Genomic DNA, 14,855 nt, shown 5'->3' with positions numbered 1-14,855 from the left:
TTTACGATGAGAGTTTCATCAAATTAACAATTAGATACACTATTTCGGTAAATTCGTTGGAAATTTTTCTCAGTATAATGTTTAATTTCTCTCTATGAAAAGCGACCTCTAAAATACATGATCAAGAAATAATGAATTGAACTGACAAAAAGCTTGCACCATTAGATGCAGTTTTTTAGCAATTAATTAGGTACGCAAAAGAAATATATAAAATTAATTAGCTAAATACATTATTTGCTTAATACGATGGTAGCAATTTTATGCGTTAAGCCTTTATAAAATATGAAATATCGTAAGACATGCGTTTTCTTTCCAACGCATATATTATTAAATATAACGCATGCGTTAAACAAAATTTTACACATTGATAATTTATAATCTTTTTTATGACATTTTATAAAATATATATTGAAACAAAATTTTTTTAGAGTGAATTTTCCTAGCAAACGCGTGCACATCATTTATCACGTTTCTCTTTTATCTTTTCTTTTTTTCGGAAAGCTTTAATGCATGCGTTAAAATTTATCCCGTTGCAGGATAGCCTCATTGGGTTGCATTCTAAAATTTCGCTCAATTAGTTTTCTATAGAATATAGAATATAAATGAATAGAGTTAAGCTAAAAATAAATTACTGATTTAAATGGATTTCGAGCGTGAAAGAACAAGATCGTAAATGGAGGATTCAGATCGATGTCTGAGGAGATATTCAAAATCTTACAAAACGATTTGTAAGATTCGTAGGATTTTAGCTTAGATCAATTTGAATTGTGTCTATCAAAGATCGAAAGACTGATACTCGTCTATTCATCTTAAAAGCACAAAAGCACAAATCATAAAAGTCTCCTCTGTGTCGATTCTTGGAAGAACCAAGCTTCATTCATGTAGTATGTTATGCCGCGTCTCAGAAGACTATTCTTAAACGATGACCTCTCGAATTTGGGATAAAATTTTGGAATGCACTCCTATTATAACGAGCGATCTCATGTTTATTTAAGTGTAAGTTTGCGCGTTCAGCGTGTTGCGACACATTATCGTACATGTAACTGACTTCATAAATTGAGATACAAAACTAATAAGCATATAATGCCTTAATGATAATATTGGGAGCGTTATTGTATAATTAGCTGACCTGAAGGACCGTAAACATACTAGTTATGGGAAAGGGAAGACGAGAAAACAGGCCAACACACAAAATGCCGAAGACGCGATTAATGTCTCCATTTTGTTCCCGATATTTGATATTTTCTTATAATTCCGATGAAAAGAGAGCGAGAGAGAGAGAGAGAAAGCGAGAGCAAGAGCGAGAGCAAGAGCGAGAGAAAAAGAGAGCGCGCGTGCGCGCGCGCGCACGCGCGCGTGTGTGTGTGTGTGTGTAAAAGTGCAAGTGTAAGTATAAGTGAAATGTCCCATAGCAAATTGCTATCTAAAATAGTTCAAGCTAGATGTCGATGTTTGTAGCAGATAAAGAACAAGGCAACGCGCAGCATATTGTAATTAAATTTAAAAAGTCATTAATAGCACCGACTTCTTTATTTACCCAGCCTATTTTTTAACGTAATTTTGATAATATTACAATACAATATATTGAAAAGAACATATCGTTACATTATCAATTAATTAATGTCAACGTTCTCGTTTGTTAGCAACAAATATCAATTTTGAGTTATGAATAATTTTCCAATTTATTAAAAAATTTTAAAACGACAGATATGTATCTTTTAATACATATCGAAAAGCGGAAAAAAATGAATACTGTTTTATATTAGATATACAAATAAATAATTCACTATTTTTTATGAAATTTAGTATTTATTATTGAAACACACCAATAACGTTCAATCATGAAAGTAATTCTCATTACTTTTCCACATCTTTGTAGGCAAATTATTGTATTCTGATTCAATAAGAAGATTGGTCTTTTCAATTAGTTTCGTCACATCAAACATTATCATGCAGCAATTTAATTGAACGAATTTTTTCTATATCATTGCCAGTTGCAGTACAGTGAGTACACTATTGCAAGTTGATTGAGATATTTTACCGCTCTTAGTATACTTACCGGTCATAGCGCTTTCAAATTGTCATTTGTTCCGTCGAATGCGACACGTTTTATTTAACAAAAAAATTATAAAAACTGAAGAAATGAGAAAAGTGCTTGATGAAATCAAGAAAAGACCAGCTTTTTCGATTTGAAATCTATAACTTGCTTGAAAGATGAAGAAAAGTATTGAAAAATAATAGGAATTACTTTCCATGAACTATATCGGTATGTTTCAACAATAAATATTGAATAATATAAAAAAAAATAGTGGATTATTTATTTGTATACTTAACAACTAAAATATTAATAAGTTGAATTATGATTATTATAATCTTTTATGCTTGTTAGGACATTTTTATGCCTCTTCTTTGTTACGGGAATCTCACAATCTCTGTAAAGTACATCACAGTTCTCGCCTCGAATCCCTGCTGCACCAGCATCTCTCACGAGACGATCCCAACCCGATGATGATTTGAATGATTTCTCTACGTCTTTCCTACGAAAAATCATACCTTTATTTTTTACACAAATTCATATTTAATTGAATTTAAGTTTATAATAAATGTACAAATTCTATTACACTTTTAAATATACTATGCTTTTAAATTTTTGTTTTTTTTTTAAACATCTGCCGTATGCAATTATATGACTGCAATATAAATTTTTTTATTATGTTTTTTCTTTTCTTTCATTATTTCTCTTTATAATCTTTCAGTATTATTTAACAATATAAAAAGCATTGCTAAGAATAATGACAGTAAAACCTACGTCAAGTACTTTGCCAGCATTTTGCCCGGTGCGCCCAAATCTCTAAAGAGTTTGCGATTCTCAAGACAGATCGTTCTCTGTATGCATCGTACTCTGGCATCGCTATTAAGAATCTCCTCCTCCTCCGGGGTCTAAAAAGTTCGTTGAAAGTCTTAATCTACTACTGGTACACAAAAATTTTTGCCGCGAAGTCTGGTACTCATGATTTATTCTAGCAATTTTGTTCGGCCAACAGAAACGAAATGTTTCATCACGGTAAGTAAGCATCCAAGTCTCCAGAAAACTTGGCCGACTATACTCACGGCTGAATTGAGACGAGTAGTAAAAACTTAAAGTTTAACTTGAACTCCTCAAATTTATTTTCAAATTGGAAACTCTTTTTTTTTCTAAACACCTAACAGTTAAGAAATATCGCAATAATTCAAAAATATAGAAATAATATAGAAAACATAAAAATTTGAATTCAGAAATTTCGAAAAGATAATTACACATAACTTATTAATTTTGCACAAGTTTAAATATTATACAATTTTTGTTAGAAATATTTTACCGGGTGGTTCCTCTTTAATATAACATGACATTACAAATGACGTACCACGGAACGAAAATCATGCGTGGCATAAACGTCCCGCTTTTGCCTGGACGATAATAGATCCATTATCGCATCCTTCCGCTTAACAGCACTAAGCGTATTCTGTATAATCGCCAAAAGCAGCAAGAGCCCGATGAAACTGACTACTACAAGCTGTTTTGATGACGGACCGATGGAGTGCTCTATTGAGTGTGATACTGGATATGCAACATTGGGATACTCATATGCATACGGTATGTTTTCGCTTCTGTGATGTAGAAACGTTCGTTGAGGCGCTGGAACATTTTTTTTTTTTTTTTTTTCAAGTATTAACAATATGTATTATGCTGTAAATGAAGCACTGAAAGTGTAAATAAAACAATTTTAATTCGTATACTCTTTTCCTTTCTTTCTCTCTCTCTCTCTCTCTCTCTCTCTCTCTCTCTCTCTCTCTCTCTCTCTCTCTCTCTCTCTCTCTCTCTCTCTCTCTTTCTCTCTTTCTTTCTCTCTCTTTCTCTTATAATATATTATTATAATGTTGTTACATGCTTTTTTAAAATTATTTATATAATTACTGCTTATATAAATAACATATAAAAATTTTAAATGTTTAAAGTTCAAAAAATTGTATACATATAACAACTAATTTTAATCAATACTATATATGTTATACAAATTATTATATAACTATATATAATTATTTAATTTTTAAAATTAATTTTAAATAAATTTTTTGTTATTTAGACGCATATATTATTTAATTCTTTGAATGATTAATTATAGGTATAATTTTTTATGTTAGTTATGTACTATACAGCATATGTTTTCTTTTTTAATAAGCATAGTTTTCCAAGAAATCAGACAAATTTTTCGCTTTATTTTTTTCCTCTCTCAAGTATAATAGTACGAGTGACAAATTCCAATTTCAAGATGATTTCTCGGCTTTGAGATGTTAATGCGACGACCGAAGCGCGACGCGCTGAGCTTGATTATAGCCTCGCACAAAGGATAAGTGATCAAACGACGCCGTCTCTTTCTCTTAGAGTAACTAAAATAGAAAAATCTTTACCGGAGAAAAAGTAATCCGAGGGCAGCATCGACTGCGGCTGCTGTTGCGGTGGTGGCGGCGACGTCGGCGGCGGCGGTGGCGGCGATGGCGGTGCGAGGGTCGCAAAGATTGCTCGCGTCATATCCGACTGAAGCATTGGCTCGATTTGATTTCCCGTTTCCAAAGACGAACCATTTCCGACGGTAGGCGGGAACACCACGGTTTTCGTATCCTGGCCGGCGATTAAAACCGCGAACGTTCCGAGTAGTGGTATCGGAAGTATTTTCATTGTCTGCGGGAAAACCGGCGCTCCTCTTTCCCGGGAACGAAACGAGAGACTTGTGAGTCGCCGGATTTTTCAATCGGGTTTTTATCCGAGTTTCACCAGGTTAGAACCGCGTGCGGCTCGGCTATGACATATTACCGACGATAAATGGAACGAGATGTCGTGACTCTAAACGGCCAAACCGTCGGCCGCGAGCGAATTCACCTTCGTGATGCGTTGAATTCGACACAGTCGAGACAACGGGAAAAGTACGAATTATTTTGAGAACGAGCGGGGTGATCATTCGGCCCGTTGAACTGTCTGACGAGTTCACGGACCGCGACCACTGCAATGAGCTAATACGCTTTATTCCATTGTAAAGGGAAGTTGTCCTTTCTAGAAATTATGCTTTCTTTCTTGTCGAAGAAATAACAGCTCAATTGCGTGGGTATTTTAAGGTCCCGAGCCATTTACAAGAACTAATAGTGAAAAATATATTTTAGAAGACAAGGAAGACTTTTTTGCTATCCCGAGTAGAGGACAACGAAATGTTTAACGCAAGTAAAACGTTAAAATTTTCATCGCACGCATATATACACGGTTTTGCTGAAGTACTGAAATATTTTGCTAGATACAGAACTGAAAATAATTATGTTGAGCGATCAAAATAATTATGATGGACGTTCAAACAGGTTATTAGCAATGTTACGAAAAGTTTTGACACTCCAGCGTCTACTTTGAGCGTCCTATTTAATTATTTTAATAGCACAACAAAATTGCTTTTATTTTCATATCCATCAGCTAAATTTTTAAATACTTTAGCGAAACCGTTCTTTCGACGTGCTTCTCAAAAATATTGATTAACACATCGCTGAATAAAATTATTCCCTGAGATAACGGAGCTTATTCGACTTATTTATATTCACTTGTGAATATCGTTGACTCGAGTGATGCATCCGTAAGATTATTGAGATCTCTCGAGAGATACTTTTACTAAACGTTAGCTTCTGTAATCTTTCCGTTTGAAAATTTCGAGAAACTTAAATACCGATCGACAACAATTTGTGAACCGATTATGAAAAATTCATGAGAAACGTTGAAGAAAAAGTATTTTGACCTTGTCGAATATCCAATGGGACTTTCACGTCAATTTACTATTGAATTTACTAAATTCTTAAGGCTCTTGGATTACGGGCTGTATTAAAATGCAAGAAAAAGAGAGTGGGCGCTCTGTTCCATACAATGATAATTCCAGGGACGAGAAGCGAGACGGCACGAAGGGTAGATCGGTTGGTTAACCTAGCTGCTGAATGCAAGGGGTTGCTATGGCGATGGGACGGCAATAGGTGGGGAAAAGGGAGCCTGGAGGGTTTGTCTGTCTGCAGCCCTTCTAAAGGGGATGTCGTCCTTCGTGTGCTTGTCTGTAGCCTCTATCCACGTCATCGCTTGTCAGATGTAACGTCGCAGCTTTGTCAACTTTAAATGTCTATGAAAGCGTCTTTTTACGATACATTTTTTATCTGACGTGCCAATACTGAAGTAAAGTAATAATCGATCATGTATATTCTTGCTGTGAACCTTATTGTTATATATAATTTACATATAACATTCAGCAGTACGTTAAAATTAATGTTATTTATAATTAATAAATGACATTTATTTCTTTCTAAAAAGGTGGTTCAAGGAAAAGATTATTTTATTTCATTACGCTTTCATCTCTTTATACTGTTATTTTGTATTTTAACAAGAAGAACGTCTTCGTAAGAATACTTTTGCGAGTTGTTACATTGATGAGAAAAAAAAATTGCGTTTGTTGCGCGACAATTTTGTGTCGAAGACAATAAACGACTTATCTACGACCACAAACGAATATATCTAAAACAAAAGGCGGAATTTCCATTATCTTTTACAGCTCAGTTGACTCTCCAGGGCAGATAATCCGAAAGGAAACACTTCACGCTCTGAGTGTCTCACCACCCACTTATACTTCTCACTATCATAATACTACGCAAACGTTAATACTTTGTTCGATATAGCTACGAAGATCTCCATCTTGTTGCTACCTTGCGATAACAGCCTAGCTTTTTTTAAGCTACTTAGAAAAAAAAAAGAAATTAAAATAATAAATTTTATAAAAGAGTTTCATATATAATTTATAAGATTCTCGAAAGGTTAAAAAACTACTTACACTTTTGAATGATAAAAGATATAGATTAGTTTTGCAGGAACAAAATTATTTTAAAAATCCAAAATTCCAATTATCAGTATCAATTTTATAATTTTAATTTATATATCTGTTACAAGAATATAATTATAAAAATTCTATTATAATTATGATAGAATTTTTAAGAATTATAATTTACATAGTAGCAGTTTAATAAATGTATAAAATAAAATAAAAAGAAAAGACATATATACACGTCGTCTATTTTATTTTGCATTTACACTGATAGAAATATATATGATATTTGCCACTATAATTGCATATTAAAATAATTATAGTCAAGAATATCATTTTTATAGTAATTATTACATTATTACATTATTATTCTAACAACTATACTTATAGTGATGTCAACTATAAAACAATTGTGCTATAAATTATATCTCTTTAAAATATAGCATATGATTATTATCACTAACACAGTAATAATTTCTATAAAAATGATAGAAAAAGATATCTCTGACTACAATTATTTTACAGTTATAGTCACAAATACAATACATTTTTCTGTCAGTGTTGATGCCGTAGTTAAAACGCTATTTCTTGTATGCTGCGTGTCCTCCGTACATACAGTCTTCTTTGAGATTATCTACTCTCATGTCTCTTATCGAATATCCCGCGCCGCCTATTACCACTTTATCATAGACAACAAAAGGCGACGCGATCCTTTTTTTCAGAGTCGACGAACATCGCGACTACATATCGGGGTCACATCGATGGACACGCGCCGCGTGAACGAGCCGCGATTTTACGCCAACGCGACGCGAGTGAACATAATATTTTTAGATCGCTTTGGCAGAGACGGCCGCCACGTCGGCTACTTTTTTATCAGCGTCCAATGGCAAGCGTTCTCTCCTCCTGAGAGCGGCAATCAGAGGTTCGTCACGCTCCATTATCCGCCACGGAGCGACGCCCGCGGCCGATTTTACACGTTACGTGCCTCTTTTCACGGCTGCGTCCGGACACCTCCGAGAGAGAAGAGGAGAGAAGGGTAACGAGAGGTCGCCGCCGCACGGTCGATTAATTATAAAAAAATTGCGAGCAGTAAAGTAAATACAAATAGGTCGTTCGAAACTTTAATCAGTGCTTTACTTCTGTTTACCGAACCGTATCACGTTCTAATGGATTTCCACGTAACTGAAAAACAAACATTGCGTTTTCTGACGCACTAAATATTTTCATATTCTTGTGAATACCACGCACATACCGATGGGATGCAGAGATTTATCAATTCTTTTTGCGATGAAACTTCCGGATGAGGCTGAAACGCGTTGGAGCAGCCTGCTCGTGATTTCGATACACGTTTTCTACACGAAATCTTTTTTTTTCTCCTACCATATCATCCTACAAACTTTTCATATTCAAAGTAATACAGTTTAATATGTTACGAATGAAATGTTCGTTGGCTAGAAATATATTTATGCATATATTTTTCCGGAGATTACGAGCTAACATGCACTTTTCTCGCTCCAATCGATTGTATCGAGTCCGATCATATATAGGTTTTACTACTACGTAACGTATAACTGAGACAATATATACTCGAGAAAGCGTTCTCTCAACAATTCCAGAAAGAACCGTAATTTAATTCTTGATTAATCAATCAACATGATTGATCAATTATAAACTTTTTGCTATTTAATTATGAAAGAACTGTGTAAAAAAATTACATTATAATCAAATAACTCTATCAGAATAGATGTTTTATATATACGCGCTTTTTTGGGAGGGGGAGGGGGGATTTTGAAATCTCTCTAAACTGCGTTTTTGAAGATTTCATTTTGATTTTTCTCAAAAACTTTTGAGGACAGAATATTTTTACTTACAAAAGAAAAAAATAGCTGCAGTAATCATAATATTATTATAATTTTATCAGTCATTTTTTGAAACAATCATATTATAATTATTCAACAATATAAATTATAGTTTGTTCAAAATTATATTCAAATTCTCATAATCACATATAATATTGGTATATTCAAACTTACAATATGATTGTCATAACCAAAATAGAGATTTTAATATAATAAGTTGCACTATAAAACAATCACTATGAGCATCACTGTAAGCATATGGTTATCATTACCAATATTATAGTAATAGAAATTATAAAAATGATATTCCTGATTATAATTATTTTACTGCAATAGTCGCAAGTATCACACGTTTTTTTTTCAGCATACAGATTCAACACATCAGAAACTATAACAAACTATTCTGATGAGAGTTACTTGACGTGTTTTTTCTTATGTTACTTGTTAATATATATTATAATTTTTATTATACTTAAAATGTCTTGAATATAAGTTCTTCCATTTAGAAACATCCGGCCAATTATACAAAGAGAAATAGATAGCTCAAATCTAAATTATTTAATTGAAATTGCTATTTTGCATATGTTAGGATCGACATCGCATATTATATCCGAAATCCTGCTTCGACATTAATGGGATGCATACAACCTGAAATTGTCGAATCACAATTCAAGAATAGAATATCACCGAGGATTCATTTCGGGTCATGTGACTTGGGAAATCCCTTAAAGCCGAGAGACCTCGGCAGTATCTTCTTTCCACAGAAATTTATTTTTCCCAACTCCGGGAGGGAGGGAAAACGGCTTTTCGTAATTTTTTATCCGTTCACGTACATACTGTTCGCGCGCTTTCTCTGTGTTTCAGGTTAATACAGCTTTATATGCAGGTCGCAATTCTTGACGTGTACAATGCTGATTCTTGATGGAATTTAATATACAAAACATTCCGCGTATTTCAATATCCATGACGGTAATCACGATATACTCGAGTAATCCTAGAGCTTTGCACGGTGTAAATTAATTAAATATATGCAAAGTAAATTACGTTTCCAAAGATGTGCAAAATCGATGAAGCACGCGGACGTCTATACATCGACCCTTGGGGCCACCTTTTTATTATTCAGACTGCGTAGACATGCCAAGAATCTGTGGTTAAACACATATTATAAAACACATCTTTATACAGAATTGAATGCGACACCGCTGAAACAAACACGTAAACAGCGTGACACACGATGAAACGTATGTAAACATTTATTAATAAATAATAGTTCTATTTCCTAACGCGAGAGAAGATGATTTTTCTATCCGGGGCACTTTTAAATCTAAAAGCAAATCGATATGCACTCGTAACTTGCAGTTCCTCTCATATATCCGAAGAGATTTATCTTTTCATAAATACTTATCACTCAACTACGTTATCTTCTTCTTTAACGGTCAGAAATGGACTTTATAATGAATCTTCGCTATTGATCACCACTAAATTGAGAAAGCATATACGCTCCTCTAAGGAGGCATCAACCTAATTTCTCCATAACTGCCATCGACTATCATGCTTGAGAAATTTTATTAAATTAAATCTTTTTCGAAAATATACACAATTAACATTAAAACACTATTGACGATTAATTTCTACTATTTAAATATTCTATACATATATAAAGTATATATATATCTTTGAAAAGAAAAAAGAAAATTGATCAACGTATTTATTCACATATTGTAAAAATTATTGAAAAATCTTCAAAAATACATTGAGATTAATAAGTTATATAAAAAAATACAAACCAATTATTTTAACTGCTTTAGCTATATTATAATATCATTAAACTAAAATTATCTACAAATTATATATGTACATATATCTTTCTCTTATCAAATTCGAATTGTTTTAATAAAAAGTGAAATTTATAAAAACTATATTATTTAATAAAATATGTTTCAATGCGCTTTAAAATTTGACGATCCGGGGGAGTTAAAAAAAGCATCATCTCAATGTAGATTTTTTGCCGTTGTAGAATGAAAGGAATTAATTTCCGGTTTCGCGCGCTTATCCACGTGGCGAGACGGAAAACGGCAGAGAACGCGACCTTCCTCAACGGTCTCGGATACCCATGAGCGACACACAATGCGATATTATTACGCGCTACCTCGATGCGCGGTAAAGTCGCCTGTCGTCGCGTAAGCGTGCCGTGTGTCCGAGTTGGGTGTCCACGAGTGGTGTGTCCTCAGGCCTATGCACACGTGCGCGCTTCTACCTGCTCGCCCGCGCCGCCAACCCATATTCATCGCCCTTCGAAGATACGCGCTGACCTTGTTCCAGCTTTCAAGAAAAAGCAGGTTACGCGAAATTTCCACCCAGCCCTTCCCCAGGGTGAGGGAGGCTCGACCTGCATTGCCCTAACCGAGAGATACATTATTTCGCTCTTCACTTATCTAACTGTCAGACGTGATAAAATTTATGGCGATCTGTTGAATATTATAGTTCCAAGATGGATGATCCTCAGGTCACAAGCGAATTATCTGTAATGTTTTCTGTTCTCTAACTGGAGGGAAAAACTGTTCGATTCGCAGAATTAGTTTTTACTGTGAAATGCATCTGAGAAGCAATCAAATTTGCACACCTACACAATACATCGGTAATGCGAACAAACTTTCTCGCATACGTTATGAATTCCGATACGTTATAAATACTTTATCGAGGACAGATTTTATACCGGCGTTTATATATTTTTACACAAAAATCGTTGAAGCGACCTCGAAGCCATTTTCATATTATAAATTTTGTTTTCCATTTGCCAATTATCTTGCTTTCATCGCGAATATATGCACGCGGCGCGTTTAGAGAAAAATTTAATTAATAATGATATTATTGGAAAATAAAACTAACAAGTATTGCGAGCGTGTATTATTATCGACGTTGCTCATTACAGAAAATTTACTGGATTTTATCGAGTTCCGTGCGGCTGATAATGCGGCTTTTATCTTGGCATTTCTCTCATGGTTTGTATAAGATATATTTAAAAATGTCGGTCAATGCATATTTTAACATCTCTATCTAAAAATTATGTGTTTCTTACAAATCATTTCTGTGCTATATTTTTTACTGTATGATATTTCATATAAAGAAAGACCATTTAAAATAATCTAAATTTCAATTTCTTGAAATCGGAATATAATTGCTACTTAACAGAAACATCTCTTTAAAAAAACAAAATAATTTAAAATAATAAAGAATAAATGTTTAATTCTTAATTTTTCAAGTGTGCAGATAACGTAGTTCATAATATGTTTATAATTCTGTTGCGTAGGTGTTTAAACGACTGATCAAATCAACATCGAGAACTCCCATCAAGACCGCAATCTGATCGGAAATCTAGCGGAAAGGCTACCGTGCCGAACTCGCCTTGGCATCCTTCTCGCCTCCGAATGCTCCTCCATTACTGTTTATCCCCGCGTGGCTTTGCAGAAAGGATATTCATTTCGTTCCGTGCACGAGCTCCAGCGCGAGGTTCCAATATTTACTCGCGTGGTCCGGGGCCGCGTTTATTTACGCTGTGCGCCGCGCACTGCAGCGTCCCGCTTTCATTCATTTTCTCGCGTGGCTCTGCCCTGCAGAGAAAATCTCGACCTACGTTCACGAGTCGCCACCACCGCCGCCGCCGCCGCCGCCGCCGGTGGGACCCTCCTGAAAAATATCTAACGCTAGAGTGGCGCGGCACTCGCAGCATTCTCCGCGGTCTACTCAAGACAGCAATCTCGACTCGTCCACCCCTAGGTTGCTCCGAAGCAGGGTTGGAAAGGGGTAGCGGGAGGAGGGAAAGGGAAAGGGGGATGAGTTATGTCGGAGAAAAGTTTGGGCGTATACACACACACACACACACAACCGTGGCCGCAGTGCACGCGATCTACCTTTCCCTCTCGCCCTTCTCGATCGCGTCTACCGCTCCCCCTTCCCCACCCTCAAGCTCCCCCATCCTTTCATCTCGCGTTCTTCCGTCCCTTTCGCTCCTTCTCCGTCTCCGACACCTTTCTCCGCTCCTCTTCCGTCTCACCTTCGCGACGATGCACCCCCACGCTCCCTCGCCTTCTCCCTTGACCGCACTCTTCGCGCACCCTTCCATACTCCCTCTCGCTCCCGCGGCTCTTCTCTCGCTCGCACCCCCGCGGGGAGCACTCTCCGTCCGTTTCCACCCCCGACCATCGACGTGCCGCGTTTATCGAACCATTGCGCGCGCACCGATAACAGTAACGGGGCGTGCTACGTCTTGGTTGGCCGTAGACGTAGGTGGTGGACGCACGGCCGACCGACGACGACGAGGAGGACGACGGCGGCGACGTCGACGTCGCCGAGGACGAGCGCAGCAGACTACTACCAGCGAAATCGGCCGCCGCCGCGACAGGGAGAAACCGTTCGCCTGCCGACGAAGTGACCAGTCGTTCTCGCAGCCGTTCTCGGAAGAAGCGCGCGCGCGCGTCGTCGGGTTGTTTGTTTGTTTGCAACGTTCGTTCGCAAAGGCTGTCCACACGCATACGCGGGAGATTCTCTACTGCGGAGTGCAACTTTCGGGGAGTATCGTACGGAGCCGCCAGCCAAACGCGGGATTACAATTCGAAGAGGCAGTCGAGAAACAAACAACGTCGGGACGCCGAAGAAGAAACGCCGTTCGCTGGTGGTGATCGACAAGTCAGAGATCATCGACAATCAAAGTATCGAATCTCGAGGAAAAAAGAAAGATTCGATAGTTTCGCGAGGCTCGTGCAAACGCGTTCGAAAAAGTGCATTGAAAGTGCGCGGAGAGTGCTTCAGGAGTGCAGCTCGAGCGAGCGTCCGTCACGCAATTGTTGTTGCGACGCAAAGCGAAGTTGCAGACACAACGACGCGAGGGCGAGGAAGAAGAGCCGAGTAGAGTACTGCTCGGTGCGTCGATCCAGTGTTTTCGTTTCACCTGGCTCATCGTCCTCCCTCCGAGAGGCGGAGGGCGGCAAGGCATCGATCGCTCGCCATTTTGCGCGACGTCCGACATCTTTTGCGCGCATCGACGACATCTTGCCGCGTGACATCTTCAACGGATAAGCGCTACAGAGGCTGTGCGGACCTACGCCAACCGGAAAAGGAAGAGCATTCAGATTAATCGTATAGCTGTTTCTCGAACACGTCTCGTTCTTTCGCTCTCTACTTCGCCTATCGACCAACGAACACCGTACTATTTGTAACGCTCTCCCGCCGCGCGGAGAGGAGGTGCGCTATCGCGAAATTCCGCGTGGTTCCAATAAGAAAAGCAGAGATTTGGAGCAGGGAGTAAATCGGTGCCCAACATCGCGGGAGGAAGAAACAGTAGTATCCTTCAAGTCGAAGGTAGAAGTCAGCAGGCTGGGAGGTCGGCTGAGCGAGGTGGTGGGTCCCGTCGTGGAGGAGGCCATTGAGCCAGGGGATGCGACCTCGCTGACGGGACCCTCGAGGGAGACCTCGATTCCTCGAGCACCCCCGCCGCAGCGTGTCACTCCGAGTCCGCCGAGACCGCCACCCGCTACGTCCCAACAACACCAGAATCCGGGTCATCCGACCCAAAATCCGGGACACCAGTCCCAAAATCCCGGGCATCACAACCCGGGTCACTCGCCTCACAACCCGGGTAATCCCGGCCACAACCCTGGTCACAACCCCGACCAGCAAACTCATAATCCGGGCAATCCCGGACACAATCCGGGCAATCCGGGACACAACCCGGGCAATCCGGGACACAACCCGGGCAATCCCGGACACAACCCGGGCAATCCCGGACACAACCCCGGCAATCCCGGACACAACCCGGGTAATCCCGGACACAATCCGGGTAATCCCGGACACAATCCGGGCAATCCCGGACACAACCCGGGTAATCCAGGTAATCCGGGTCACAACCCCGGTAACCCAGGTCATCCGAGTCCCGCTGACCAACATCAGAATCCCGAACACCCGACGCAAAATCCCGGCCATCCGACCAGTCCAGAACGAGAAGCTCAGAACCCTCGTCCGAACGTGAGTCGTCAGCCAAGTCAGAATCCAACTCATCCGCAAAGCGACAGGGAGCAGACGCAACCGACAAGTCAGCAACAGCAGCAGCAGCCCCAACAGCAACAAC

At 38.5% G+C, this 14,855-nt stretch overlaps 1 protein-coding gene across 3 annotated transcripts; it reads right to left on the bottom strand.

Moving 5' to 3' along the window:
* Positions 1–475: 475 nt before the first annotated feature.
* On the bottom strand, positions 476–13,293 carry LOC105829941. 3 transcript variants are annotated; one of them, XM_036283143.1, is made up of 6 exons: positions 12,643–12,909; positions 12,409–12,418; positions 4,450–4,516; positions 3,405–3,676; positions 2,810–2,940; positions 476–2,537 (listed from the first exon to the last, which is right to left on the bottom strand). In XM_036283143.1, exons 1-6 carry the CDS (start codon positions 12,852–12,854, stop codon positions 2,345–2,347), a joined length of 885 nt encoding a protein of 294 aa, XP_036139036.1. In that variant the 5' UTR covers positions 12,855–12,909; the 3' UTR covers positions 476–2,344. The 3 variants fall into 3 exon arrangements, with proteins under 3 accessions (XP_036139036.1, XP_012524480.1, XP_012524481.1); XM_012669026.3 differs by lacking the exons at positions 4,450–4,516; positions 12,409–12,418 and having other exon boundaries at positions 12,786–13,293; XM_012669027.3 differs by lacking the exons at positions 12,409–12,418; positions 12,643–12,909 and having other exon boundaries at positions 4,450–6,993.
* Between the last annotated feature and the right edge of the window lie 1,562 nt (positions 13,294–14,855).

The sequence above is a fragment of the Monomorium pharaonis genome, chromosome 2 (genome assembly GCF_013373865.1).
Source record: "Monomorium pharaonis isolate MP-MQ-018 chromosome 2, ASM1337386v2, whole genome shotgun sequence".
NCBI lineage: Eukaryota > Metazoa > Arthropoda > Insecta > Hymenoptera > Formicidae > Monomorium > Monomorium pharaonis.
Note: the sequence above shows the minus strand (reverse complement) of the source record. Positions and strands in the feature narration are given on the sequence as shown.